We start from the raw sequence: 26,890 nt of genomic DNA, 5'->3' as shown, positions 1-26,890 counted from the left end.
TTGGGCGAACGTGAACTGAACGTACTGCATTAATGCCCGATGAACGTTACTGTGAACTCGTTCATTCTGGTGTCTGTGAACGGCGTTCTTTCAGGTTAACGTTGTTCATAGGTTCAATAGGTTGCCAGATTTCTATAGAAAACACACCATAAACGCGCCTTAATAAGTAGCGGAAAAAAAACACCCAATCTGGCAACACCAGCCACCAGTGTCGCACCGCGCACGCGTCATTAAAAAAAAATGCATGGAGGCGACAGCTGCGTGTAGCAAAGAGGCGGTGTATAATAATTTAAATGACTTTTATGAAGTTACTGACAAGGTCGGTGAGGATGGGAGGAATCTGACCTTTCTTTGCAAACATTTGCACCTTAATGATAACTGTCGTGTTTTTATTCCTTATTTAAAAAAGACCATTCAAGCAGCATGTGTTTGAGAATGTACTGTAGGGGTGGACGCTGCAGCTGCTGCTAGTGTGGAGTGAATGGACAGCAACATTAAAGCAACAAAGTGAAAATGCTGTCCCCTCAATGCTAATGTAAACCCTGGTTGGATAAGGATTCAAAATTGGATATGAAGATTAAATCTGATGCATAGCTTCAGTGTTAAAACTGATCAAATAATTGCTGTCTGTGGTTCTATACCATGTGGCAATACTTTTGAATAATAATAGCTTGCAGCAACATATGGAAAAAAAGAACTGAACTAGTTGGAACTGTGAACTTAGTTCAAATATTTAAGTTTGAACTATGAACTGAACGAGTTCATTTTAAAATTTGTGAACTGAACTTTGAACTAGTTCATGTAGAAAGTGAACTTTCCCAACACTGCCCTCCAAATAAACACACGTTTTTCTATCCATAAGTCCTTTGCAGCCTTTCCTGCCCCTCCTAAATCTGAAGAATATTTTGATGTCGAAACATTGCTGGTGCAACTAGCAGTAAAATGTCCCTCCTGACCTATCGTAGGGGCGGGTTGACCCAACCCCCTCCTTATTTCCTGGTTATCAATTAGTGTCCTCCACTATTTAAACCACACCCGAGGTGTCTCTCTCTCTTCAGATTCCTAGGCTTACCATACCACTACAGCAATGTTCCTCATTTTCTAGTTGTGTCAAAAAAATCCCTTTACAAAGACAGGGGTACTGAAATAGACTGGAATTATGTGAAAAGATGTAAATGTGGGATTTGTAGAGATGAAACATGCATTATTACTGAACTATAGGGGTGTTTCTTCTTAACTTTAATACTTATTACATCTTAGTGGATCTCTGAATACTGTGTTTAAAGTCAAGATCAGCAAGCTGACAGTAGTATCGATATTTAATATCAAGGTAACCCAGTATCTTTTTATAAACACCATTAATTGTGGACGGCATTCAACGCTGAGCTCTTCATGGCGTGTTCACTCAGCAGCAGCTCCCTTTTTCTCGCCGACAATTGGAAGAACAAAAGCATTGCACTCTGGGTGATCAGAGCAAACGAGAACCCCGCACGGCAGGGAGGCCCGGCTGCTCTTCATTAGGCCGCTGTTATAACAAAGCACTTTCCCAGCGCGCTGCAGACAGGGCTGCAGCCGCGGCTACACATCCCATGCGTTCGCTCACAGCTCTCACAAAGGCATATTAATCTCCTCTGAGCAGGATAATTACCAAGATAATTTTATCCATAATGATGCTTGTCAGTCAGGGGTGCTGATGAAATTAAAGAACTTCTCCTCTCTAAAATTTCTCCCCCAGATTTATGCGTCAGTGGGGAAAAGGAAAGGAGGAAAAACTGAAAAACTTTTTCCATGTATAATAGGCCGACTCCATAAATCCCTGCGGGATGAGCGATCTGTTCATTCCTAACGTGGCCTCGGTGACGGAAGCCACATGATCAATTCAATTCAAAACAAGGGTTACAGGCGAGGAAACGGTCATTGTCGCATTTACATCACTCACAATGACAAACCCACGGCAGAGCCATTGTCGTATGGCTTCTGTCATCGGAAGACATCATTCAACTTGGCACTTCATTTTCTGTCCACACCCATGCTGGTAAATATGTAGACTTGTGTGTTACGGGCAGATATCGGGGAATCCAGGACAGGCCTTTTAACAAATCAGCGTACTTGATCATAACATACAATCTGAGAGCGGGAAGATGGCAGCCCTCATCCTCGTTGCTCACCTTGATCTTGAATCTGACTTCTTCAAACTTGTCTTAATGCTTAAAAAATAGGCTACTTAAATTATTTCTGAGATACACTGTTATGCAGCTGGGTGGCAAAGGTAAAGGCCTCATGTGGATAAGGGGAGATAAAAGGGAAAGAGAAAAGACACCACTGCCTGAATGTTATAATATTTAGCATAAGTAGCGCCAAACATTTCTTCAAGGAATACATGTCTTGTGCTTTCTTTTAAAAAATGTACGTGGAGGAAATGGGACCCTGTTACTCGTATCACTCTACAAAGGCAACTGAACAATCGCTTATGTCAAAGTTTGACAATGACAGAATTAGAGCAGGGTTTTTCTCGGCTCCCTGTCCCCCACAGGGAACCTGGCTCACACAACTCACAAAAGAAGTTTACTTTCGTTTGTCATTTGAAATTACACTCATTTGCATTTTTCCAGGAGAATGGGGCCACATGAAAAACAACGATGCCACCAAGCGGGGCACAAAGAGACGGCATGCGACTTTGAAATGGAACCTCGGAATACTTCAATGGGGACGAGCTGTCTGGTGATCACCCCTGCAGCGTTTTGTTGAGAATCAGTAACTCAGGAGAAGGAAAAACTTTCCTCCACTGCTACACCAAAGCTGGTTGAGGAGTGGACACCAGGGTCTAATGTTTTCTCCACCTTATGCAGCTTATTGAGTAGCTGGTTATCAATCTCCTTCAAGTCTATAAGAACACGCTGAAGTGGTTAGCTCATTAATATGCACAATTAATTAATTACCACACGATACGACGGCCGACGGAGGGGTGAGGGGGGGCTCTTTGCAAAACACACCGAAATATAAAAGAAGCCAAAGCGACCGCGCATGCGTGAGGCCATTTCTGTAAGTCTCTAGGGTTGGGTATCGTTTGAATTTGAACGATTCCGATTCTGATTCCGATTCCTTGTTTCGATTCTGGTTCCCAGCGATTCTCGATTTCCGATTCTTTTAAGAGGCAGGGTCAAAAAAGTTTAAGTTTAAGATATTTTAAATGAGCTAGCTAACCAAGGGTCTTTCTGAAGGAAATAGTCTGACCTTCTCCATTAATGTTAATTCTATGAACACTGGTCTGATGCGTCACAAATTCACAACAACCGGGAGTTGCCGAGTTTTCGGTTTGTTTCGAGAAGTGTAACCACACTTAGGACCGCCGACGCAGCTATCGATCGCGCTGTTACGCCAACACTTCCGGTGGACGCTTCTTCGTTGGTGTTCAGCGGTTTCTATTTCTGGTCGGCGCCGGCGGACTGAGAATCGAAACTAGTAATCGAATTTTAAACTTTTGAACGATACCGGGTAAATCGCAAAGCTAGTTCCGTTTCCAATCGATTCTCGATACCCAACCCTACTCACAATTAAATAGCAAAGTCAACCGGCAGGCCGTCCAGACTCCGCACTGGACGCCTTGGCGGGCCGGATAAGGGGCGCGAGTTTGGCATGTGTGCTCTATAGCGTTATTGACTGCTGACTCCTCATTACCCAACTGCATCAGCAGCAAATGACATTCCCTCCGTGTTCGGGGCTATGGGTGATGGAGGCTTGAAGACGTCTTGCTCTCTTTCTGGGTTTATCTTTGTTTCCTTTCAAAGTACACTGTTATGTCCCAAAAAGCACACGGTTGTGTGCAGATCTGCAAAACTTTCCTCAACATGGATAAACTTAGAATAGAAGAATATTTGAATGCAATAATAAGAAAAATCAATGAGGGAGGATTTTTTTGTCTGAGCAGGCCAGTGTGAAAAATACAGCGGACTATTTCACATGCTGCGGAGCCCGACGCTGACCTCCATACAGCCGGCAGATCAATGGGCAAGACGGAGGCCACCGGGGTATTGATTGATTAATCAAAGCTAATGTTCTTTTGATCCACACTGCCGTCCTATTAACCGGCAAAGGCAAAGTGAAGCAGCATGCTTTATTTACTCTTTCGGGCTCCCTTGTTGACTCCTGCTGCAGACTTCAAACAGATTGGGGCAATTGAGTCATATCTGAGATTGATAGAAATGTTTCCCTAACAACTGCATGGAATTTTTAATGGTAGGATTTTTGCTTTGTGTTAATAATATATGCATGGTCTCCATGAAACCACAGCCTTTATTACTTTTTACTAGATTTATTTTTCCTGAAAAAAAAATCATTGCCCATGGTGGGAGACAATGCTTTTTTAATTTCCTCACATTCCAGAACATTTACAATGCAGAGCTTTGAACATCTAGGTCACTGATGTGTATGAAGAACACATCTGTGCAGTCCTTACATACTTTACGATACTGATTCTGTCCCTTATGAACAGATCTAGCCATTCTGTGTCCCCTGCTCACATTCCTTATACTGAGCTAGACCAACCTTTCTGACTCCACCTCACTGACTAAATGCACAGAAGTGAAACCGAGATCTAACTCACTCTCAGAAAACCATAAAGCATATTTTACAAAATCCTTGACCTCTTATTAGAGATTCAGCTTATGGCATTTTGGAGGCTATATTAGCAAAAATGGAATGTAATATTCAACACTGATTTTTTAAATATTGTAATAACATGAATTCCCGAGAAACATTGTGTTGATTCCCCTTCCTATCTACTGATGGAGCAGGTCCTTGTCACGCAATATTTTTACAGTAGCCCAGAAAGGAGACAAAGCAAACTCTGTGTGCAGAGAGCATTCGTACCTTGCTAAGTATAAAATGTGGTAAAGCCAACTGCCCTTACAATGTTTCTACAGTCAGTCTGGTTTCATCATCAAATATCAATAATATCAATCAAATATAAAATAATGCAATGCTATTTGTAGATATCCCAGGTATTAATATGGTATGTTATCCATGTCATCATGAACAATGAATTATGAAGACAAGTCAAACCAATGACAGAAAAAGCAATCCTTCAGCCAGGAGACAGATGTTCCCTTCATGTGAACCTCAGAGTCAGTGTTGATGTTTTGTCCTTTAACTTTTTGAACTGGTTACGGCCCTTCTGTGGTCATTTTGTTCTATACGTAAACCTAACTACGTGGTGTTGATGCCTAAAGCTAACCGAGTGTCCTACGGAACCCACTCAGACACGGGGAGAACATGAAACCTTCACACAGAAGTATTTTGCTAAATGTTATTAGGATAAAACTCCATTACAACGGCTGCCTAATCTTACACACTGTAACCTTTTGATTATATTTAGTTGGACAAATATATGTGGAATGGATATTTTAAGGTCTGAGTGAATTAATGCTATTAAAATGTTTTAGGTGAGAACACCTATCAGGAAAATGCTTCAAATGTGGCTCGCTATGGAATCTTTTTCTAATTAAATTTTTGAGAAATAAGAGTCAGTGTCTCTAAAAAAATAATTGCATGGTTTGGTTTATGGGACTTATTTCCACTTCAATTAAACATCACAAAGTTCAAAGTTAACTCTAAACAATCCTAAACAAGGACATTCTTGAATTCATGATATGATTCTGTTTGTTTATTTTCTTTGACAGCAGAATTACAGAAAAAATGTATTTTAGGTGAAGTCCACAATACGTGCCATGGAAAAAACTGTTTAAGGTCCGTTTTTGTCAGTTTGTATCAACACTCACTGGTAAAAAAAAATCTAATGCGGGGTACCAATTCATAGAAGAGGCGAGTCCTTGTAGTACATAAAGGGTATCCAGAAGGAGTTTTCGTTCTCATTCTCAGGCTTTGTCACTACATCAAGACCTTGTTGAATTCTGGACCATGGCAAAATAATACGGAAACAAGAGAGAACCCGTTGCGTAAGGCCAATCTTGTCCTCATCAGCCTCCTAGCTGTTTCTCCCAGCATGCACCTGAAGCCAGTGCGGGCCCTTGGCCACAACGAGGCAATCAGCATCACGCAGTATGAGCGGCGTGCTGCAGGGGGAACCCAAGGATTCAAGGTTTTTAATGTATTTTTATAATTGTGGTTTATAATGGAGGAATTCGCTTCCCTTCATCTCCCTGCTCTGTTTTGCTGTGCCTCTAAATGGACTAACAAGGCTCTGAATCTGTGCCACTCTCCCCTTTAGCGAACAAAACAATGGTTTCATATTTAATAATCACAAGTGCAGATATTCTGCTTAAAGGTGCCCTCACCCCCATCCCCTTCCAAACTTGACTGCATCTTAAAAGAGCTGCTTATCATTTCTGAGGTGAACAAACCTCCATCCTTCGGCCCCTTTTCTCCTCCCCGTCCTTGAGTTTCTCCAATGTCAGCGCTCACTTCAAAAGCCTCAGAATGAGTTCTGAGGATTCCGGCGGGATTTCCCATTGCAAACACTTATTCTGTCCATGGTTCTCTGACACTGATCTCTTTAGATTTATATTAGTAGGCCATGAATCAAATATCTTTCTGTCTCAGCGGTGCTGTGTGCTTCACAGCGGTTATGCTATTGACCAAAACCTTGAGCTGAATGTAGATTACTCTCTGTAGAAGGGATCTGGGAGCTGATTTCATTCCCAGCTCTGTCAGGAGTGAGATGTGGAGAGCACATTTAGAAGAAAAGGAGAGTCAAATTAAGAGTTTTTGGGTTGTTGAGGTTGTTGAGGTTTTTGTTCACTATTTCTAGTCCTTCCCTTCTACTTACCTTCTCCTTTCTTTCGCTGAAATCATACAACCTGTCTAACCTGTGTACTTGGAATATCCACCTGGGCTTCATGGTGTTGGTGGTGGTGGTAGTGGAGTCTTTCATGGTGTACCAGCCAAAATAGATGAGACAGCCCCTTTGTAGCCACAGGAAAGCAGTGTGAATTCTCCCCAGCAGTGGTCCTAGTGAAGGCCACATAGGGAGCTAACAAGAACAAGAGAGGGGTTGTTTAAAAGATTCCAATTCAGCGCACCTCCCTCAGGTAACCACCCACACCGAGGAGACGCAGCAATGACCTGGAGGGGAGGAATGAATGTGAGTAAACACGCACAAATAAAAAAATGAATCACCTTTCTTCATTCTGAATTTCAGATTATTGCTGTAGGGCTTTCGAGTAAAGTTTGAAACCAAATAGGGCCCACCGGAGATACGCTACATTTCAAGCAGCCTCATAAATCCAAACAATAGCAGCAAACCAAAGCTCATTCATTCCGTACTTGTTTTCACTGTTGAACATTTCAGATGTATTTTGTGTAAACATGTATTCTTTTGAAAATCTAACCTGTATTTCATACCATTCATTCTGTTATGTAAAAGAAATCTTTAAATAAACACTGCTTCTTTGTGGAGACGTTAAGGAGAAAACTCAAATATTCATTTTCAATGGAATTTCATCAATGAATTAACACACACATACTGATTGGTATATATATATATATATATATATATGTGTGTGTGTTAAATATATGGAATTGATGAAATTCCATATATTTAAATAACTTTAGTCTTCACCTTCTGACACTATCAATTCAAATACACAATGATACTGATGATGATGTGTGTTTTCCTGATGCATGCAGTACAGCTGAGGGCCTAACAGTTAAAACATGGAGACTTAGTGGAGACTCAGCTGCCTGTTTTGCTCGTACGCCGCAGCTGGCAATAGATGACGAATTTAACCTCTTTGTGCATCGTGTTGTTTTTGCAGCTGGGCATTTTTCTCCGCTCAACCCATGAGAGGTTAACGCGATGCTGTGGTGGTACGTCAGGTGCAGTCGTATCGTAGTACTTTTAGGAGTACATAAACACAATTCAAACCCGATACCTGGTCAACTTAGTTCTCACATTCTTAACATAGGAGGCGTCATTTTACGAACGGTACCAGTAAAAGGTTTGTACACCTCCTCATTCAATTGAATCAGAAGGTGTGTCCAAACTTTTGACTGTGTTTCACTAACCATGGGAGGTCAGGATTAAGAATGAATGTGAATGTGTTTTGAGCAGAGCCAGACATACCTGTGTCCCCAGCCAATTTAATACACTAAAAGATTGTGGCCTGAATAAACCATAACTATGGAGTCAGTCTGTGTACAGAACACAACTGCTAGTAAACAATGTGATTCTTCCACAGTGCACAGCTGTTTCTTGGAGCTGCTTTCAATCAATGCTGATCAACTTTGTGATCGTGGGCTGTGAGGACCGTGAGCCTGTGTTTGTGGAGACAGGTAAGGCTGCACAGTTTTGATCTTTCAAACATGTATTCCATCTCTTCTCCCACCACAAGGGAGCCTCCATCCAAGGTCAGCGCTCAAACGGCACGGTGCACCATGGGAAATGAGCCTGCATAGACCGAGTGCCAGCCTCCTGCTTTCATGCGATCAGCGCAGCATCAGAAGGATCGGACTGACACTAGTGAATTCTCCAGGTATCACCCATCACTACCTGTTTCTGCCACAGAGGGAAACCAAAGGCCGGCTCTAATTGTATCATTAATATCATTGCAGTCAGAGAGCCAATTATTCTCTCCTTGAGTTTCACTTGCCCCAACCTTGAATTGGGCTTTGCGACGTTATCTGAGCATGGACTAGCTGTGTTAGTGAAAGAGGAGCTTTTCCAGTCATCTGTGATCAAAGCGGTCGGGATACTGGATTCTTCTTCCAAGTTCAACACGCAACGGTACAACTAGCCTCAAACGGCTCGTAACAAGGAAACAGTGCAGTGTGATGTATGTTGTATAATGATGTACATGTACCAGTCAAGTTTTAGTGCACTTTCTGAAATTGGTTTCAATTTTAACTACAAATGAAAATGAAACGTATGTGTATGCTTGAATGAATAGGACCACACATGTGTATAACTGGCATGTCTCACACAATAGATGTGCTCTCATTTCATTGTGCAGCTGAACTGCAAAACTGTATCTAGTTCTGTTAGCTGTTAGCTCTGTTAGCTGATTATGATTTTTGTATTTCTGCTATTACTATAGCAATGGAGGTGCATTATATGTTGTCAATATCTCCCAAGGTTTTTGTTTTTTTTCTGTTCATCACTATTGGCATTTATTATTGCATAATATATTCATTAACAGCTAAAAAGGAGGCATGGGCACATTAAGTACAACTGACTTGTATCGACCATGGTTTTTGTTGCTGCTTTTACAGTCCTTATGATGCAAATTAAAAGAATGCACTAGAGAAATATAATATGGTTTTGGTTAGTTTTGTTTGTCATCAGTTGTGTTACACATTAGCTACAATGGATATCTGTTACGCATCCTTGTGTTACATAATGTTAATAAACAATCCTTGAAACCTATAATTCTAGCTGTCACTGCTATTGGTACTCTCATATTTCTCATGTCTGTCATATGACATTTTGTATATTTAAATTATGTTCATTCTGTACAATGAAGGTTTAAATTAACATTACTATTTTCTTTTTTAAAGGCACTACACTGTCCAATGTATTGTTTTAATTTCAGGCTGTGTTCTGATTGGCTTGTTTGTGTATGCCCTTTTAATGCGCCCTACAAATAAAATTCATATCATATCAAGATTTTTTTTATTTTTTAATTCCAATAACTAAAATTTAAAATGATACGTAAACCTTAGAATGATCAATCCGGCATACTAACATCCTTCCCCTGCTGTGCCGGCCAACAGCAGCATGGCATCCCGCGACTACTATAAAAGCATGTACCGGTAGGTAGAGTATCTTCAGCATGACAAATAAGGGCTGTGACTTATGACAGATATTCTGGCCATTACTGAACCTGCTGTCCCCTGCCAGGCCAATCTTTCTCCATTATAAACTACACTTTGGGTGTTGGTGGCTCAGAAGTGTTTTTCACACCTGCTTCGGGCTAAAGAAACACTGAGGAATTTAACAGGAAACCAATCAATCTGAGCCAGCCGATTTGTCAGGTGTGAAAGGGCGTGACTGGATCGGTGGATCCAAAACCAACGGGAAATCTTCTAGGGAGGGGAAGTGCAGACAGACCTGCACTGTCAAATAATACACTGCCCAATTCACATCAAAGACCAACTTCAAGTTGTCCAAGAACCTCATGTTCTCCACTGCAGCAGCAACTGACCAATGAGAGTCAGTAAGGTCTCCATTTTACCAGGTGCAAAGGGTAGAAGAAATAAGATTTGTTTTGGGCAATTGATCCAATGGTAACATTCATGTTGACCCTTTTCATTTTGACAAATTACTGATCTTAGTGGATCTTGGACCACTCAGCATGCAGACCAAAGAGGTTCTGATGCAAGTAAAGAAAATTATTATTACGCTAATTGAATTAAATATACAGTAGCAGATAGCAGGAATATTAGGATTACGATTAGGATTCAACATTTTTGAATTGCAGACCCTTTATCAGTTTAAATACTTATGGAACAGGTTATACCTATTATACCATCAAAACGTCTGTAGAACAATTGTTCAATCACTTTCTGAACATGGGGGTGACTGTGTAAAAATGTGTGTAGTAAACCTTTGATGTGGTGCTTTGGGTGTATCCATTGAATTGAAGCCGAAAGTGTAAACTTCAACCTAATATTGAATGCTTCAGTTCAATCATTTGGAGTTGCGTAAAGAAGCAACAATATTTGTCAAAGTCCAAATTCCTATGGCCCTGACTGTCAGTCAGAGAGACATGTGTATTCAGTTTGAGGTTGTTTCATGACTAGTTCAAAGTTCCTCACAGGAACTTCAAATTCAAGTTCATTGCGAGCTTTGTGCACACACTGTAGATAACACTTGCTTATTCTGCAGACAGTTTGATAGCTGACCTTGTCAAACCCCCACCCACCCAACACAGCATGGCCTCATTCCCAGCCCTTCCTCTATGTCCTGAGCCAAAAGACACCAAAGGGTTTTCCATCAAATACCACACTTTTTACCTCCAAAGGCTCACATGCCCTTCTCCCTGCAATAATTCACTCATCTATCCTCTGTTCCAGTCAAGGTCAAGGGCTGTGATATCTTAATTAAAGAAGAAAAGGAAAGAGAAAGTTTTCTGTCTTCAAATGAAGCCTCAAATTTGTGAGCCGTTCAATCAGATCTTTTAAACTCACTTAACCCCTGATTAATCCCCAGCGCTCCTCAGTTGGCCGAGCTTCCTGCTAATGAAATTAAGCACAAAAAAAGCTTGCATAACAGATGCAGCACATATCGCTGGGACAGTCAGAAAGAGCCAGAGACGCTACGGGTGTGTTGAACCTGTGTAGCTCTCAGGATGTCCGTCTGCACCACCAGTTTCTCTTTTAGCAGCGCTGAAATGAAAGAAAACACCAGCACTGGACATACACAACTTACCCATATCTCTGAACTAATCAGTGGATAGCCAACAATATGCACATTCACATGAAAATCTTTAAATTACCATCTTCACATATGATTTACAAATATCTGTTCTTTCAAATAACACTGTTATTGCCTCTATTACTAAAATTGTATTTACTCTGCAAAATTAACAATGTTATTTTTATTATAATAGTGTAATGTTATCTGGTTATTACATTGCTGCAAAAGAGAGTGAGTAATATATCTGGACTGCAATACAATTGTTTTCAAGATGTGAGCCCTGGGTAAAAAATATTGAGAATAGCAATATTTCCAGATATACACTTTATTTTGTAAAAGATCAGCAGTTTAAATTAAGACTTTCACGGCCTGAGGGATGATTGATTATTGTTTTCGGAACTCTTTCCTTCATCACTTGAATTCCATTAAGTTTAATTAGTCACATCCTTCAGCATAACCGCCAAACAAACATTCATTATCACCTGTTAGTCATCTCATAACTACATTTGCACATTACATAGAGCAATAACAGCAGTTTGTGTCACAGAAATTGGTTAAAGCCCCGATCATAAGTGCCTCGCAGATTAACTCAACGCTGCCTGGATGCACACTGACAGGCGAGTCTGAGGTTCTGATTGCTCATTAGAACAGGTTGTCCACCGATTCAGGCCATTGGCAGCTCATGGTAGGCAGCGTACTGTCCAGTCACATGATGGTAGATCTGTTTAAACAAAACCCAATTACATGCAGGCGAGTTGTGGAAAAGGAGGTGTGTATGCGTGTGTGGGTGTGCGCGCGTTAAGTCCCCACCTGCCTCTCGATGTCAGCCAACAGGCTGCTGGCTCCCAGGCGGAACAGGGTCGGACATAGCCAGTCTTTACCCAGTTCCTCTTTGATCAGAGCGAGCCACACCAGGGACTCCTGAGCCGTCCGGATCCCCCCTGCTGGCTTAAAGCCCACCTGAAAGGATACGTATACATTGGTCAATAGGACAGGATGCTTCAATCAGAGCAGGGTTACACTTGGATTGGGTGTGTTAACATTAGGCCAAATTCTTTTTAATTTTTTTATTTGAGGGCCCGTCTACTGAAGCTCTGGGAAGCAAGAGGTTCTCTCTCCTGTATATGAAATTAGAACAGGGGAACAGTTTTGCTAGGAAAATCTAAGTAACTCTTTAAAAGACATTTTGCCAGAAGCTTTTCTTGTCAGGATAATTTTTCAAAACATTTGTGTAAAAAAGAAAATGATTTCTACTGTTCCACTGGTTCCAGGAAGAAACAGTGTGCAACCCTTACATGAACAATAAAGATGATGAAAGAATTGGGATATCCAACCCCAAAACGCTGGATAAAAACTACATGCACAATTTTTTATGATTCCTTAAATTAATTAATACCAATTAAAACCACCTGTTTGGAAGTTCCAGGGTTTGCAGACATCATCGGACCAAGCGGGAGTCCCTTACATGGCCTCCCCTCACTACATCCTCCCCCCCAACACCATGAGCACTCAACCTTCAAAATGCACTGTAGTCGGCTGCACGGTTGATGTCATGAATCTGTCTTTGTTGACAGGACATACCGCAGTCCTTCAAGGTATTGGCGTGCATCATAGCACAGAAACAGCACTGGGGACAATTACAAATGATCTTCTACTTGCATCGGACCAAGGACTCATCTTATGTTCGTGTCTTTCTGGACCTCAGTGTGAGGCCATTGATTATTGTATCCTGTTGCAGAGACTAGAACATTTGATTGGTATTAAAGTTGGTCACGCGGTCCTAGTTGGTATCTGTGCTTGGATCGATTTTATTTACCCCGTATATACTTCCTTTGGGCGATGTCATTGTTAAGCAGTCGATACTCAATTGTATCTGTCGATCAAGCCAGAGGAGACTGACAAGACAGATGTTAATCTTGGCCCAGAGCGCCATCGTAAGTCAGCTGTCTATTGATATTGTTTTTCTGGATATTGCACGGATATGCCTTTGGCTTCTCGTCTAAATGATCAACATATTTCAAATTATCCTATTTGATAAAGGAAAAATTTGACATATCTCTATTCTATGTGTTTATTGTATAAATGCAATAAATACATTTGTGAAAACTACACTTTATGGAAGTCATTAATAAACAACGACAACACACGTGTGCTCATTGACCTGGAAATATTCACAACTACATTACCTTGTGGCCTGAACTCAGGAAGTAGTCACGGATGGCCCTCGTCATCACTATGGCGACTGGGTAAGTGGCGTTGACAGACTCCTTTCCTGTCGACGTCTTAATGAAGTCGGAGCCTGTTGGGGTTTGAAAAGGGGACATTGAGGACATATTTAATCTGGTACGTCTCGAATCGGCTGCTCCACATATTCCTGGCTGCTTCAACGACCTGCTGATGGGTGCCAGCAACACCAGGGCTCAACAATAAGGATCAGAGGCAACATTGTGGGCTAGTAAATCTAGCAACTTACTTGCCCAAGCTAAAGAGCAGATGATGAAGTAGCAACTTTGTTAAAGGGTGCACATTCTCAGTACCAATCATGCACTCCACAAAAAGGTACAGACAAAGTTTAAGAGCTGAAGCGCAAGATGCCTCTGGAGTATGTGGGTGAAACAAATACTAAATATAAGATGAAACACGTCAAAACTCATATTGTTTTTTGTTGTTATTTCATACATTTAAAGGCAATTTATTATAAAGTGTGAGTGTGCACAGTGCTCATATGAGGATGCACGTGTAGGGCGGACAGACCGTCTGGCCTGACCCGACAAGAACATATGCTACCTATGATGGCTAACAGAGGGCAGCTTGCACACTCATCAATAAAATCCTTCATTTTTCATTCCTTTCCTTCACAGCCAATTATGTTTTATCAGCTTTTCTGATAAAAATAGAAGATGAAATGACACTCTTTAATACATTACCCACAAACTGTAGGCTGCAGGAAAGAAAAAATACCCTGCATGTGTATAATGACTGTTCATTACAGAATGGAACAAGATTAACATTTTTCAGTTCATTAAAGACATGTTCCATGTATTTTTCCAGTCAGGTCTTTCTTTCAGCCTCTCTCCCCTCTCCCTCAAACTGGCATAATCCTTAAGATTCGTTATGGGGAGTCTTAATTACCAGATAATGGATAACGGTTATTAAATGCGGGTGGCGGTAATGAAGCTCTATTCATTTGCGTGGGCAGGGGGATACTGGCAAGGGACCAGCGTAAAATAGCCTGCATCGGAGATTAATAGGTGAAATTATCATTCAATTTCAGGAATCTCATACGCAATTCATAGGAACAAGGGGAGATTAAGGAGCCAGTGTGGCGACAAAAGCAATGCATTTTAATAATGATCTCTATCAGAGCCCCTGACAATTTGGTTCGGTTATCGGCTTATTATGTGATGGCTAGTTAACAGCGCGTGTGCATGTGTGTGTGTGTGTGTATGAGAGAGAGAGAGAGGTTCACAAAATAACTTTTGCGTTTCACAAAAGACAAAGCTAAGCAGCAGCGCCACAAGCCGGGTGTCAGTAGAAATTACATCACCGCTGTAGTGTGGTGCCAAATAAAAACTATGTCATACTTCCAGTTAACAGCAGCACACACGGTGGCTTCTTCTCAGCACTGTGATGAACTTATATGTGCATAACTGAAATGGTGCACTGGTAAACATTTACAGTGTGTGCGAGACGCCTATCCTCACTTCAAAAGAGGTTTACTTCTGTAGAGCCATCAGCCCCAGGAAAACCAGAAAGGAAATATATCTATTCATAAATCAGAGCATCAAGATGTGTTCAGGTCCCGTGTTCTTACAGTGGTGCCCAAAAGCCCCAGAACACAATCCCTGTATTGATTACATGCATAAAACGATTAGAGCCTGTGTAGATGGCTTAAACTTTGATATGATCTGTTATGCAGCATATCTGTTCTGTTAGCAGCTGTGAGAAGGCTGGGAAAATAACACAGAAAAGTGTAACACAATATAAAGTCATAACATATATAATTTCAAACAAGGTGTAAAGATAGGTCACCATATGATATACATATGGTTGCCAACTAACAAACACAACTTAAGAGTAAATCAGATGAAAGTTTGTTCTATCTGTAACAGGCACAAAACCAGCACAGCAAAAGGTTAACGTCTGAGAATATAACCAGGCACTCCATCAACGATGTTTGCGCAGTTAATTCTATTGCTATGTCACTTTTAGTAAAAAAAAAAATGTAAAAGTGAAAGTAAGGAAATATGTTCTTATTTAAAAAAGAAAATATGTTATAGTGACACACACAGGAATTATTATTATTATCCTCCAGAATAATATTGAATTATTTTTACAGCTGACCTATATAAATAGCGGCTATACCTAATCAGTTCACCCAGGGACGCACTGTGTGAGTGAGAATGGGTGAGCTACTTTGCAGAGTGCCACACTGTGGGGATGATAGAAACTTTGATACATGTCATGTGGTCAAACTAACCAGCCATCATAGCCACCAGGCTGGCCTTGTAGACATTAGTGAATGTGCCCAGCTCTCCAATAGCCAGGATGGTCTTCATGTGGGCATCACCACAGGCCGCTCGAAACTGACGGATCTCCTCATACATAGCTGTAAGAGGGGAGAACTGGTTAGTACGAGGTTTGTGGTGTCACCTCGGACAAGATGCATTTCCATACTCCATACTCCTTCTGTTTTAGACTCCTTCCATAGTCTAAAACAGAAGGAAAAAAATCACCAAGGTTTGTGGGCCTCAGCGTACCTTCCCACTGTCCGGTGAGGGCGAGCATCCTGTTGATGACAATGTCAATCTCCGTGGCGCCGTCAGCGACCGCTATGCGGACTTCCTGAAGGCGGGTCTCCAGAGGTGTCTGGCCGGCTGGAAAACCAGTGGCCACTGGGAGATGAGGCACATGGTCACACACATTTCAGCACACCACATTCCTGCAGGTGTGGCAGAGTCTCAAGTGACTCACCTGAGGCAACGGGAAGGCTGGAGTTGGCCGCTCTAAGTGATTTGACGGCATTGGCCACACGGGATGGATACACACACACTGCTGCCGTAGTGATTCCTGACACATGACACACAACACAGTGCCAATGATGAACTGGTTTGCGGCACCCTCTGCAGGCTGAATCCAGCAATCATATAAAGCAACATGATCAACAAGCTATAGGGCTACTGATTGGTCTAAAATTAAGGCGTCTTAAGGGATTATATTTTTTGGACATTAAAACATTTTTTTATTTTGTATAGGCCAAAATCGCAAATTACAGATTGGCCTCAGAGGGCTTTACAGTCACCTGATGAGAAACCCTCACATCAGCACAGGGGAATAACTCGTCAAGAAATAAAAAAAACCTTCCACGGGGGAAAAAGGGAAGAAACCTTAGGGAGAACGTCAGAGGGATCCCTCTCCCGGGATGGAAAGACTACAATGGATGTCGTGTGTACAGAAGATGTAGTCGATGTATTGATATATTGTAAATGTTCAATGATGATGAAATGAGTCAGAAGTAACTTTACACAGATACAACTGGAACCTAATTGTATAATAAAAAAATAATTATTTTAGCTGAACAAAGGAATATATATTTGCAAAAAGTGTAATAATACATTTACTTTTGTATAAACTATACAGCAAGTGTGTTTTTAAGCTAGTTTTGATTTTTTATGTCATATTTAATTCTACATGTACTTTGTCTGGTAGTTAAATGAAAAGCAGCAGACCTTTGTCGTGCATGTCCACCGCCCGAAGCAGGTCTTGTCGGACCGGCTGAATGGCTTTCAGGCACAGCCGGTGGACGTTGGATGCCGTGTCGTCTCCAGCGAGAGTTGTCAGGTCGATGCAAGTGACGGCCTTCAGCAGCCATGCAGCCTGCAGAATAGGAACACGGTGCGGGTCAAACCCAACAGGTCTCTCTGCTCTGTTTTCTGTTTCAGAATAGATATGTTGCTACGTGTATACAGAATTATATATATCGTTCTGTATACACGTGGCAACAGGATATTTATATTTTAGTCATCTTAGTAGTTGATCATCATGCCCAATTAGGTGTGGCAAACATTGGATGCAGGTGATCAAGGTGTTCTACCTGCCACTGTTTCTTGGGGATCTTCAGTGCTTGAACATACTGGGCTCTCTTCAGGACAGCATTTGTGTTAACCCTCACTTTGGATATCCGCTCCAGGTCTGACGTCCATGAGCAGAGAATGAAGTAAAAACAGATACATTTAGAAATTTAGGTTAAAAATTCTCCAAGATTTTCCACTGTTTTTTTGCTACAAACCAAGACTGAATTTCTATCAAACAAAATATAATATACATATGGGGATCTTTGCAAAACACTGTTGTTTAATGCATTAACAGTTTTGATAGCAACTGAGTAATTAGAGGAGGAAGAGATAGACAATCTTTGGCCTGACATGGATGAATTAACCAAAATGCGAATCCAAGCCCTTTGTTTTATGGGAACTGTGATAAGATAAGAAAATGAGTTGTATCTTCGTGCATCCAATATAGAAACAACCCCCGGTGTGTTTACAACAAGGCTAAATGACGCAATTCACAGCGTGTGAGATCTTTGGAGTGGTTGGGAGTTGTGTAAGTGCAGGCCTGTCATTTTACTGGGAGCACAACCACTCAGATGCTACTGATGTTGTCACACAATTCCCTGTATGCATTAGGTGCCTCTTCCATCAGCTTCCCCAGTGTGTCACCCACAAACAAGGGAGTCTTTGAAAGAAAATACAAAGATTATGATGGAACTGAAACAGCGATCAGAAGAGATCGATAAAGTACGAAGTTACAAGAGTGAAAAGAGGAACAGCGGTCAGCTGAGCCAAGCTGTCATAAGACATCATTTAAGCTACATGGTCAGACTGAACTCACAGCAGTCATTCACCTTTACATTTCACCATATTTTGCCTTAATATACAACAACGTTACAGAAAGATTTAAGTTAGTAACGTTACGTGAAATGTAAAGTGTTTCCAGGTATGTTATTTTGTGTACGTTACATTACGGTGTGCAGCAGGTCAGCTTACTTCAAAAAGGTTAACGTTGGCTTAACGTTACTTATTAAACTGAAGTCAAGGCTATGCTAAGGTTAGCTTAGCTAGCGTACTAAACAGTTATTTTTAATAAAACACATTTATATAAAACGCGGCTAGGTAATATCTATTTTACACTTTTTTAACAAAGCGTATCTTGCAAAAGGGGAAATGGCTTTAAAGCAACAGCAAATGTGACGCTGTCGTTCGATATCCACATGTTCACAGGAAGTGACCCGACGATTTAACGGGGACAGAACAAAGTTCTATTTCTCAGTTTATAGCGTGACTTACCAAGCGTTGTCCCTGGGTTCCTAGCCGACATGTCGATGGACAGGATACTATTTATTCACGGGCAGATTGATATTTACAGCAAGAGCCACAGTTAATCCAAGTGACCTATCAACCTTCTCTTTCTCGTCTGCAACAGCATAGAGCTGTGGTTTCCGGAAGAGGAATCCCTCCACAATAAGGCACAAAAAAACAGCTTCTTGTTCCTGTACCAACGGGATCCTCTCATTTGCAAAAGGTACACCAGAGCAAGCATGGCAACTGTAGATAGCTGTACTGTTTGACCCTCAGGTGTTACCGTAGTAGAAGTGGTTCTCGCGGGATTTGCGGTGTGTTATGGTTGTTGTTATGTGGTTGGCGGTAACGCAACTCAGGATTTTCATGGTGTCGAACTGTGGTCACAAATAAAGAAGGATCCAACTCCCATTCCGATGCTTTATTACTCAAGGCAACATGGTGTCAGAAGTGGGATGTCCATCCAGAAGACATCTCTCGGATTACTTCGTTTCTAGGAAGTAGCCTACGTCGACTTTGAAATCTCGACCGCGGTAAGCGATAGCGTCGAAATGGCCGATGGATTCAGACGTCCGGACCCTCTCGTTTTTGACGAGAATGTGGCAGAGCACTGGCGCAAGTTTGAACGAGAATATGATATTTTCATTGCCGCCGCACACAGCGATAAACCTGCCCGAACGAGAGCGTATATTCTCCTGAACCTCGCAGGACCAGAGGCCATAGAGAGGGAGCGGTCATTCACATATGCGCCCGCGGTACTAGGAGAAGACAACAACGTGGCTGTTCCAGAAGAATCCAGAGAGGACCCCGAGTGTCTGAAAAGAAAGTTTAAGGAAATATGCAACCCAGAAACGAACGTGATAATGGAGAGGCACAACTTCAACACCAGACACCAAAAACCTGGCGAATCAATTGAGGCATATGTGAGTACACTGAGAAATCAGGCTAAAAACTGCAATTTTGGTGCACTAGAAAACGAACTGATACGAGACAGATTGGTCTGTGGAATAAGTAGAGACGGTGCCAGACGCACGCTACTAAAAGAGACTGACTTAACACTGTCCAAAGCAATACGCATCTGCCAAATTAGCGAACGCACCGAGAAACACAGCAAAACCCTCTCCGCGCCAAAAACAACTGCCAGTGTGGATGCTGTACAAATAAAACACAAAGTCTTCAGCAAAATGAAGCGCACTCTGAAAGCGAATTCATCAGTCTTCAGCTGCCGAAATTGTGGGGGAACTCATCCAGCGAACCGTGACCAGTGTCCAGCTTTTGGCCAACAGTGCCACAACTGCGGGAAGCAGAACCACTTCAAGAGCCAATGCAGGTCTGCCAAGTCGAGCAGACCAAACAGACCGGTGAACCAGCTATATGCCGAAACAGACTCCGGCAGTGACAGTGAAGACACATTCACCATTGAAGGTTTGTCCTTGCATGATGATGAAAAGGAAGTTGACAGGGAAGGACATTGCTTCGTTACTGTTAATGACAGACAACTGAACCTGAAAGTGGATACAGGAGCGAAATGTAACGTTATGTCCCTAAAAACATACAGACTTTTCAGCCACACTGAAGAACTGCACACGCCAATTAAGCAGGTGAATCTTGTAGCATTTGGCGGATCCACGATCAAACCAATTGGCACAGTGACATTACCATGCAAGCTAAATGGACAGCTCTACAACCTACAGTTTCAGGTGGTGAAAGAAAATGTTCACTCCATCCTTGGCCTACAGGACAGCTTACATATGAAGCTGGTCACCTTCAGCAGTGAGGTATTCCATTTAGACTGTGTTAAGGATCACATTCTGTCACAAAAAATGTTTCAGGAATATGCAGATCTCTTCAAGGATGAAGTCGGTGATTTACCTGTAACCTACTCAATGAAGGTAGATCCAAAGATAACACCGGTCGTCAGCCCTCCACGTCGTATCCCAGCTGCAATGCAAAAGAAAGTGGAACATGAGCTCCAAAGAATGCAATCTCTGGGAGTGATTGAACCGGTGGAGGAGCCCACAGAATGGGTTTCGAATTTGGTGGCCACACATAAGAAAGAGACTGGTGACGTGCGCATCTGCATAGACCCCAGAAACCTAAACAAAGCCCTCATGCGCCCTCACCATCCTATGCGCACGGTGGAGGAAGTTGCCGCTCAAATGTCAGGTGCCGCTATCTTTTCCGTCCTTGATGCTAAAAGCTCCTTCTGGCAAGTTAAACTGGATGATGCCTCATCCCTCCGCACAACATTCACAACTCCGTATGGCCGATTCAAGTTCTTAAAGATGCCGTTTGGAATTAGTACAGCCTCAGAAGTATTTCAAAGGGCCATGGAACAAATCTTTGCAGGATATCCATGTGCTGTAATCGTGGACGACATCATCGTGGGCGGAAAAGACCCTGAGGAGCACGAAAGAAACCTGAAAAAGGTACTGGATCGTGCCAGACAGGTGAAACTGAGACTGAATCCCAGTAAATGTAAGTTTGGACTCAACGAGGTGAGCTATGTTGGGCACACATTCACAGATAAAGGACTAAAAGCAGACCCTAAAAAAATAAAAGCAATCAGTGAAATACCACCCCCAGAGGACAAGCCGGCTCTTCAGCGCTTTCTAGGAATGGTGAACTACTTGGGCAAATTCATTCCAAACCTAAGTGACCTTTCCACACCACTACGTCAGCTGCTTCACAAAGAAGTGGTGTGGAATTGGACGGAGCATCAACAGAATGCTTTTGACAGGCTCAAGACCTGCATCAGCAGCCCACCTGTACTCCATTACTACGATGTGAGGCAAACCGTAACACTCACCTGCGATGCCTCACAATATGGTTTAGGGGCTGCTTGCCTCCAAGAGGGGAATCCTGTGGCATACGCGTCTCGCACGCTGACCCAAACGGAGACAAGATATGCACAAATCGAAAAGGAACTCCTAGCGGTGGTCTTCGCCTGCTACAAGTTCTATGACTACATCTATGGCAAGCCCGTTGTGATTGAGACTGACCACCAGCCCTTGGTCACTATTCACAACAAGCCATTTCACACCATCCCAGCTCGGCTGCAACGCATGATGTTACAGTTGCAAAAATTCGACCTGACTCTCACCTACAAAAAGGGAAAGCATCTCTACCTAGCCGACACCCTTTCCCGTGCACCAAGATGCAACGTCAGTCCCCGGAGGGAAGAACGGCCAGAGTTTGAGGTGATGACAGTTCAACTTATATCCCCTCGGCGTCTTGAGGAACTTCGTCAACACACCGCTGCAGACACTATGTTGCAGAAGCTCACCTGTTTTATTCAGCGGGGCTGGCCAAGGCGTCCATGCAGCGTACCTACAGAGGTGAGACCATTTTTCAGTTTCCGTGATGAACTCACCGTCGAAGACAGGATCATTATGAAAGGAAACCGGGCAGTTGTGCCCGCTGCACTTCACTCAGAATACCTGAAGGTGCTCCACATGGGACACCCAGGAGTTGAGTCCACAAAGAAAAGGGCAAGGGAAAGTGTCTTCTGGCCATCTTTAAATGAGGACATTCAGGCTGCCACTATGGCATGCGGCGTCTGTAACAGCCTGAGGCCCCACCAACAAAAAGAGCCGCTAAAATTGCACACAGTCCCAGACCTGCCCTGGTCTCTTGTCGCCACAGACATATTTGAATGGAAGAACCATCATTATCTCGTACTTGTTGATTCTTATTCAGGCTGGTTTGAAATTGACCAGCTCAGCAGCCTGTCATCTCTGACTGTCGTCAATAAGCTAAAGCGTCACTTCTCAGTCCACGGCATACCACAGAAGCTGTACTCAGACAATGGCACTCAGTATACCAGCCAGGCTTTCCATGACTTTGCCCTATCTTGGGATTTTCAGCATGTGACGAGCAGTCCAGAGTATCCACAGTCCAATGGACTCAGTGAGAGGGCCGTAAGGAGTGCAAAGAAACTGTTAGAGACCACAGAGCGAGATGGGACGGATTTCTACCTGAATCTGCTTGGCATACGCAACATGCCCCGTGACAACATCCTGGGCTCACCTGCACAAAGGTTGTTGTCCCGTCGCACTCGAACCATCCTGCCCATCTGCAAACAATTACTAAAACCGGCCGCAAGAACCCCAACCAGCATCAAAGCACAATTAACAAAGAAGCGGCAAACACAAAAACACTACTACGACAAGACCAGCAAACTACTACGACCCCTGAAACCAAACCAGGTGGTAAGACTCCAAACCAAAAAGGGACATGATAAAGTGGGAATTGTGAAGCGAAAGTGTGATGAGCCACGCTCGTACGTGGTAGATTCGGAAGGGAAGGAATATAGGCGTAACCGACGCCACATCCTGCCAGTGATGGAGCCACAACCTCCAAAGAGTGCCACAGATGAAGATGAACCGAGCACTACGGGTTACACACTTGACCCTGACATGGACAAAATACAAGGGACTGAAAGAACTGAACAAACACCAGCAGAACAGTGTCACAGACAATTAAGTCCAGAAACCCCCCCCACTAGTGCATCCCAGCAAGGCGTGGAGTCCCAACAATGCGTCGAACCGCAGGCCAAAAGCCCAGATCAAGTTGCCACCTCCATGTATCTCACTAGGTATGGCAGAGCCTCTAGGCCAAATAGAAAATACCTGAACTGATATAGCTGCTTAAGTTCATTCTATACAAAATTTTATAAATAATACTTAGTTCTTTGTGATCCACATGATGTCTTATTCTGTTGACAATGCACATGGTTGCGGGCCACTCAGTTACTTTTAAGCAACCCTGATCATATCTACATCTCTGTTATAAAACTGCTGTTGTTGCAGAAGTGTGTGACTTTATTTTCTCATGTTCAGGGGCCGCAGCTAAAGAAGGGGGATGTAGATAGCTGTACTGTTTGACCCTCAGGTGTTACCGTAGTAGAAGTGGTTCTCGCGGGATTTGCGGTGTGTTATGGTTGTTGTTATGTGGTTGGCGGTAACGCAACTCAGGATTTTCATGGTGTCGAACTGTGGTCACAAATAAAGAAGGATCCAACTCCCATTCCGATGCTTTATTACTCAAGGCAACAGCAACCCAATATGTGTTAGCGTTGATGGTACTTGTCTCGTAAAAAGACATTTTATCAATTATATTCCATATAGAAGAACAGAGCAGGATCAGCTCAGAGAGGGCTCCACACACCTGTGCTCTGTGGTTGGGTTGTAACGCTGTCTCCAATCTTAGATGGTAAGCGCTTCCCCACCTTACTGCATCAGTATACTTCTTATAACCCAATAAATTAAGCTGCAAAGTTCTTAATCATGAGATAATATGGTATGTCTAATCATTTCAATGTATCTCACTTACATATAATGGGATACACAACATAATCAGAAAGATGACGCCTCACAGCAAAAGCGCAAGTAAAAAACTCATGCTCATAGTTTATGGACACTACGGTATTATACATTTGGTCCGAAGCCTTGTTATGTTATGTCATTGTGATGAAGAAAAGCCTTAATATGACAAGGGAGAAAGTGTGACACTCAGAAGCTATTTTTTGTGTTTGGTCCATCAGCAGGCATTTAACAAGCCAGTGTATTGCAAAAAGAGGCACAAAGCACAAACCTCTTCCACCCTAAAAGGCCTGCTGTGGATCCGGAAGTGTTTCAAACCCAATAGTTACAGCTACATCAGCTGCCTATAGAAATACCCTTTAAAAATAACACACATGTGACACTTTGAAGAATAGCTGTGACATCATCATAATGATTGGGACTCTTCTCCAGTGAGAAATCACCCATGGCATCCCAGAGCTTCCACTAGATGCCAGTGCTGTGCTAGATCTTTGGCAAACTCCTCACGTTTTTTTCCATGGGGTTCACAACTCAAGGATAGAGACCTCAAATAGTTTTTTGTCTTCACATATTCAAATCTTGCCTGTAGACCATGTTATACGTTAAAGTGGAAAGTCATCACATATCCGAGTATTTAGTAAAGTCGGGCTAATATGTGTGGTTTGTTCTGTTTGGTTTGAGGATACAGAGTGATCCTTAAAAAACATTGCACCAAGCATTGAGAATGAGTTCAGAATTCCTTAGCAGTGGGTCAAAAGTAGATGTTCATTCTCATCCTGGTTGAGCAGCAGACTCAAACCCCCATCTCCTGTGTGTTTTGTCACGAGACACATGAGGTGGAATTCCCATTAAAACTAGATCCAGGTTCACCAGAGGTGGGTTTTTTTTTGCTAGCAGCAAATCTTTCTTTGCCAACTTAGAACATATTTCTGTTAATATAGTTATACAATTTTTTCATGAAACCACTTTAGATAGTTGTCCTCCAGGTCAAATTGTGTTGCCTCATCTTTCTGTTCATACTGCCAAAGAATGCACACGAGCATCTTCTATGTGTGTCTTTGATCCTTGGAGAAAAGGGAATGGCGCAAAGTTATGCCACTTAGGATTGTTTTTTTAGCAGGAAGAGGAGAGGGGGGGTTCTCCCTCCCACTGCAGCTCGGTCGGCCTTACGAGCCTGTGGCTCATTAAATTGAGATCATGCTCAAAGCCAGCGGGGGGGTGGGGGGGGGGGGGGTTCATACTGAGGCACCATATGAATCACAGAAAGAGTAAGAGGAGAGGAGGATGTGGGGGGGTTGTTTCTCGATGACAGGGTTCTGGTGAGAGTGACGGGGCACTGACTCACTGAGGAATGGAACCCGTTGGAAGTGAGTCCACGGCTCTGTCTCAAAGCTGCATGCCATGCTTGGGTCCACTGAATTGAAGGTCTGCTGCAGTAAATACACAGTTCCTCACCTAAACTTGACTTCAGTAGAACTTTGTGTTTGTGGAGGTGCTCCAAAGGTTAACATGTCTGAGCCTGAAAAGTGGTTTTAGCTGGTTTGTTGTTGGCAATCCAGGCACCCGCCATACAAACAAGGCTTGAGCTTTATCAGTAGGAAAGGAGAACAGGATAATCTTTACCTCGCAAGTTTACATTACAAGAAAAACGTTATGCCGGAACCCACAGTGTTGAGGATGGATGGATTATCTACAGGCCGAAACGGGCCAGTTGTGAACGAGTCCATACTCAGCTAATGAAGCCGCTGGTGGAGATGCATCAGTATCATTATCACAACTGGACCTGGTCGTCTGTAGGGTTAGGAATACAAGCAGAAAAGTGGAAAAATTATAAGATGTGTTATCATGACTACATGGAAAAATTATAATTCTACCATGTGTGTTATTAGATAGTGTTATAATTTCTGTATTATACATATTGTATATCTTCTACATGATTTATTACTGAACACATGACATCCATAATGTTCATTCTGGGAGCAGGATTTCTATCTATTCTATGTCTAACAGATATCTTCCTTATTTTATCCACATATAAGGTTTTTTAAGGCAGGTAAGTGTTAAGTCTGAAATTGGAGACAAAGGATGTTGCGTGTACAGATAGTAAAGCACTGCCTGGCAATTGATTGTGGACTATTTGAAATGAGTTAAAAATCTATGTTTACGAGGTTATGGAATATAATTATACAAGACATGTTATTATAATGTCCATCCATCCATCTTCAAAGCTTCTTATCCTTCATACAGGGTTCCGGGGTGGGTGCTGGAATCAATCAGACGGGGTAAACCCTTGCTGTGAGGCAATAGTGCCCTGTGCCTACTTGAAGAAGCTTTAGGCCGATGGTACAATCATTGTATTGTATTGTGATATTGCTGAGGTTAGAGTCAGGTTAGTTGAGCAGGAGATACCATGTTTGGGCACCAAGATGGAACCAGAGAAAAAGGTAATAAACTTCCTGGGCTTCAACAAATGGCAGCAGTGACCAAACTGGGCTATACGCAGTGCGGCCAATCACATAAGGGTGGAAAACTAATAAATACACCCCAAATGCAAAAGGAGGACCCTGTGCAAAATTTGGCTAGCCAAATCTTTCAATCATTTGTCAAATGATATTTGGGATAAGGATATGCATCTAAGAAACTACAGAAGAATCCACACCCCCTGACCCCTGGTGGATTACATGTTACAAAGTGAAGAGTTTTGTTGGCATAGAGAACTGAAGCTTCTGAAGACACACAACATATTCCAATATTGCTCCAGAAACCCATGTTTTTTTTTTAACCAACTTTTCCACGCACAGAAGTCTTGTAAACCCTGTAAAACAATCACTCACCCA

At 42.5% G+C, this 26,890-nt stretch overlaps 1 protein-coding gene across 2 annotated transcripts; it reads right to left on the bottom strand.

Moving 5' to 3' along the window:
- Window positions 1–11,676: 11,676 nt before the first annotated feature.
- On the bottom strand, window positions 11,677–18,900 carry dera (deoxyribose-phosphate aldolase (putative)). Of its 2 annotated transcripts, none has more exons than XM_062560428.1 (9): window positions 18,718–18,900; window positions 17,466–17,563; window positions 17,101–17,248; window positions 16,346–16,501; window positions 16,132–16,266; window positions 15,852–15,980; window positions 13,558–13,670; window positions 12,182–12,331; window positions 11,677–12,092 (listed from the first exon to the last, which is right to left on the bottom strand). In XM_062560428.1, exons 1-9 carry the CDS (start codon window positions 18,746–18,748, stop codon window positions 12,036–12,038), a joined length of 1,017 nt encoding a protein of 338 aa, XP_062416412.1. In that variant the 5' UTR covers window positions 18,749–18,900; the 3' UTR covers window positions 11,677–12,035. The 2 variants fall into 2 exon arrangements, with proteins under 2 accessions (XP_062416412.1, XP_037318287.1); XM_037462390.2 differs by having other exon boundaries at window positions 16,346–16,441; window positions 18,718–18,899.
- Between the last annotated feature and the right edge of the window lie 7,990 nt (window positions 18,901–26,890).

The sequence above is a fragment of the Pungitius pungitius genome, chromosome 2 (assembly GCF_949316345.1).
Source record: "Pungitius pungitius chromosome 2, fPunPun2.1, whole genome shotgun sequence".
In the NCBI taxonomy this organism is placed as follows: domain Eukaryota; kingdom Metazoa; phylum Chordata; class Actinopteri; order Perciformes; family Gasterosteidae; genus Pungitius; species Pungitius pungitius.
Note: the sequence above shows the minus strand (reverse complement) of the source record. Positions and strands in the feature narration are given on the sequence as shown.

Excerpts from the sequence above, each read along its gene's own strand:
- dera (XM_062560428.1), bottom strand. The coding sequence starts at position 18,748 with ATGTCGGCTAGGAACCCAGGGACAACGCTTG. Across the intron at positions 15,981-16,131 it reads CCTCACCGGACAGTGGGAAG|CTATGTATGAGGAGATCCGT; the intron begins GTACGCTGAGGC and ends CCCCTCTTACAG. Across the intron at positions 13,671-15,851 it reads CCTGGTGGCTATGATGGCTG|GCTCCGACTTCATTAAGACG; the intron begins GTTAGTTTGACC and ends AAACCCCAACAG.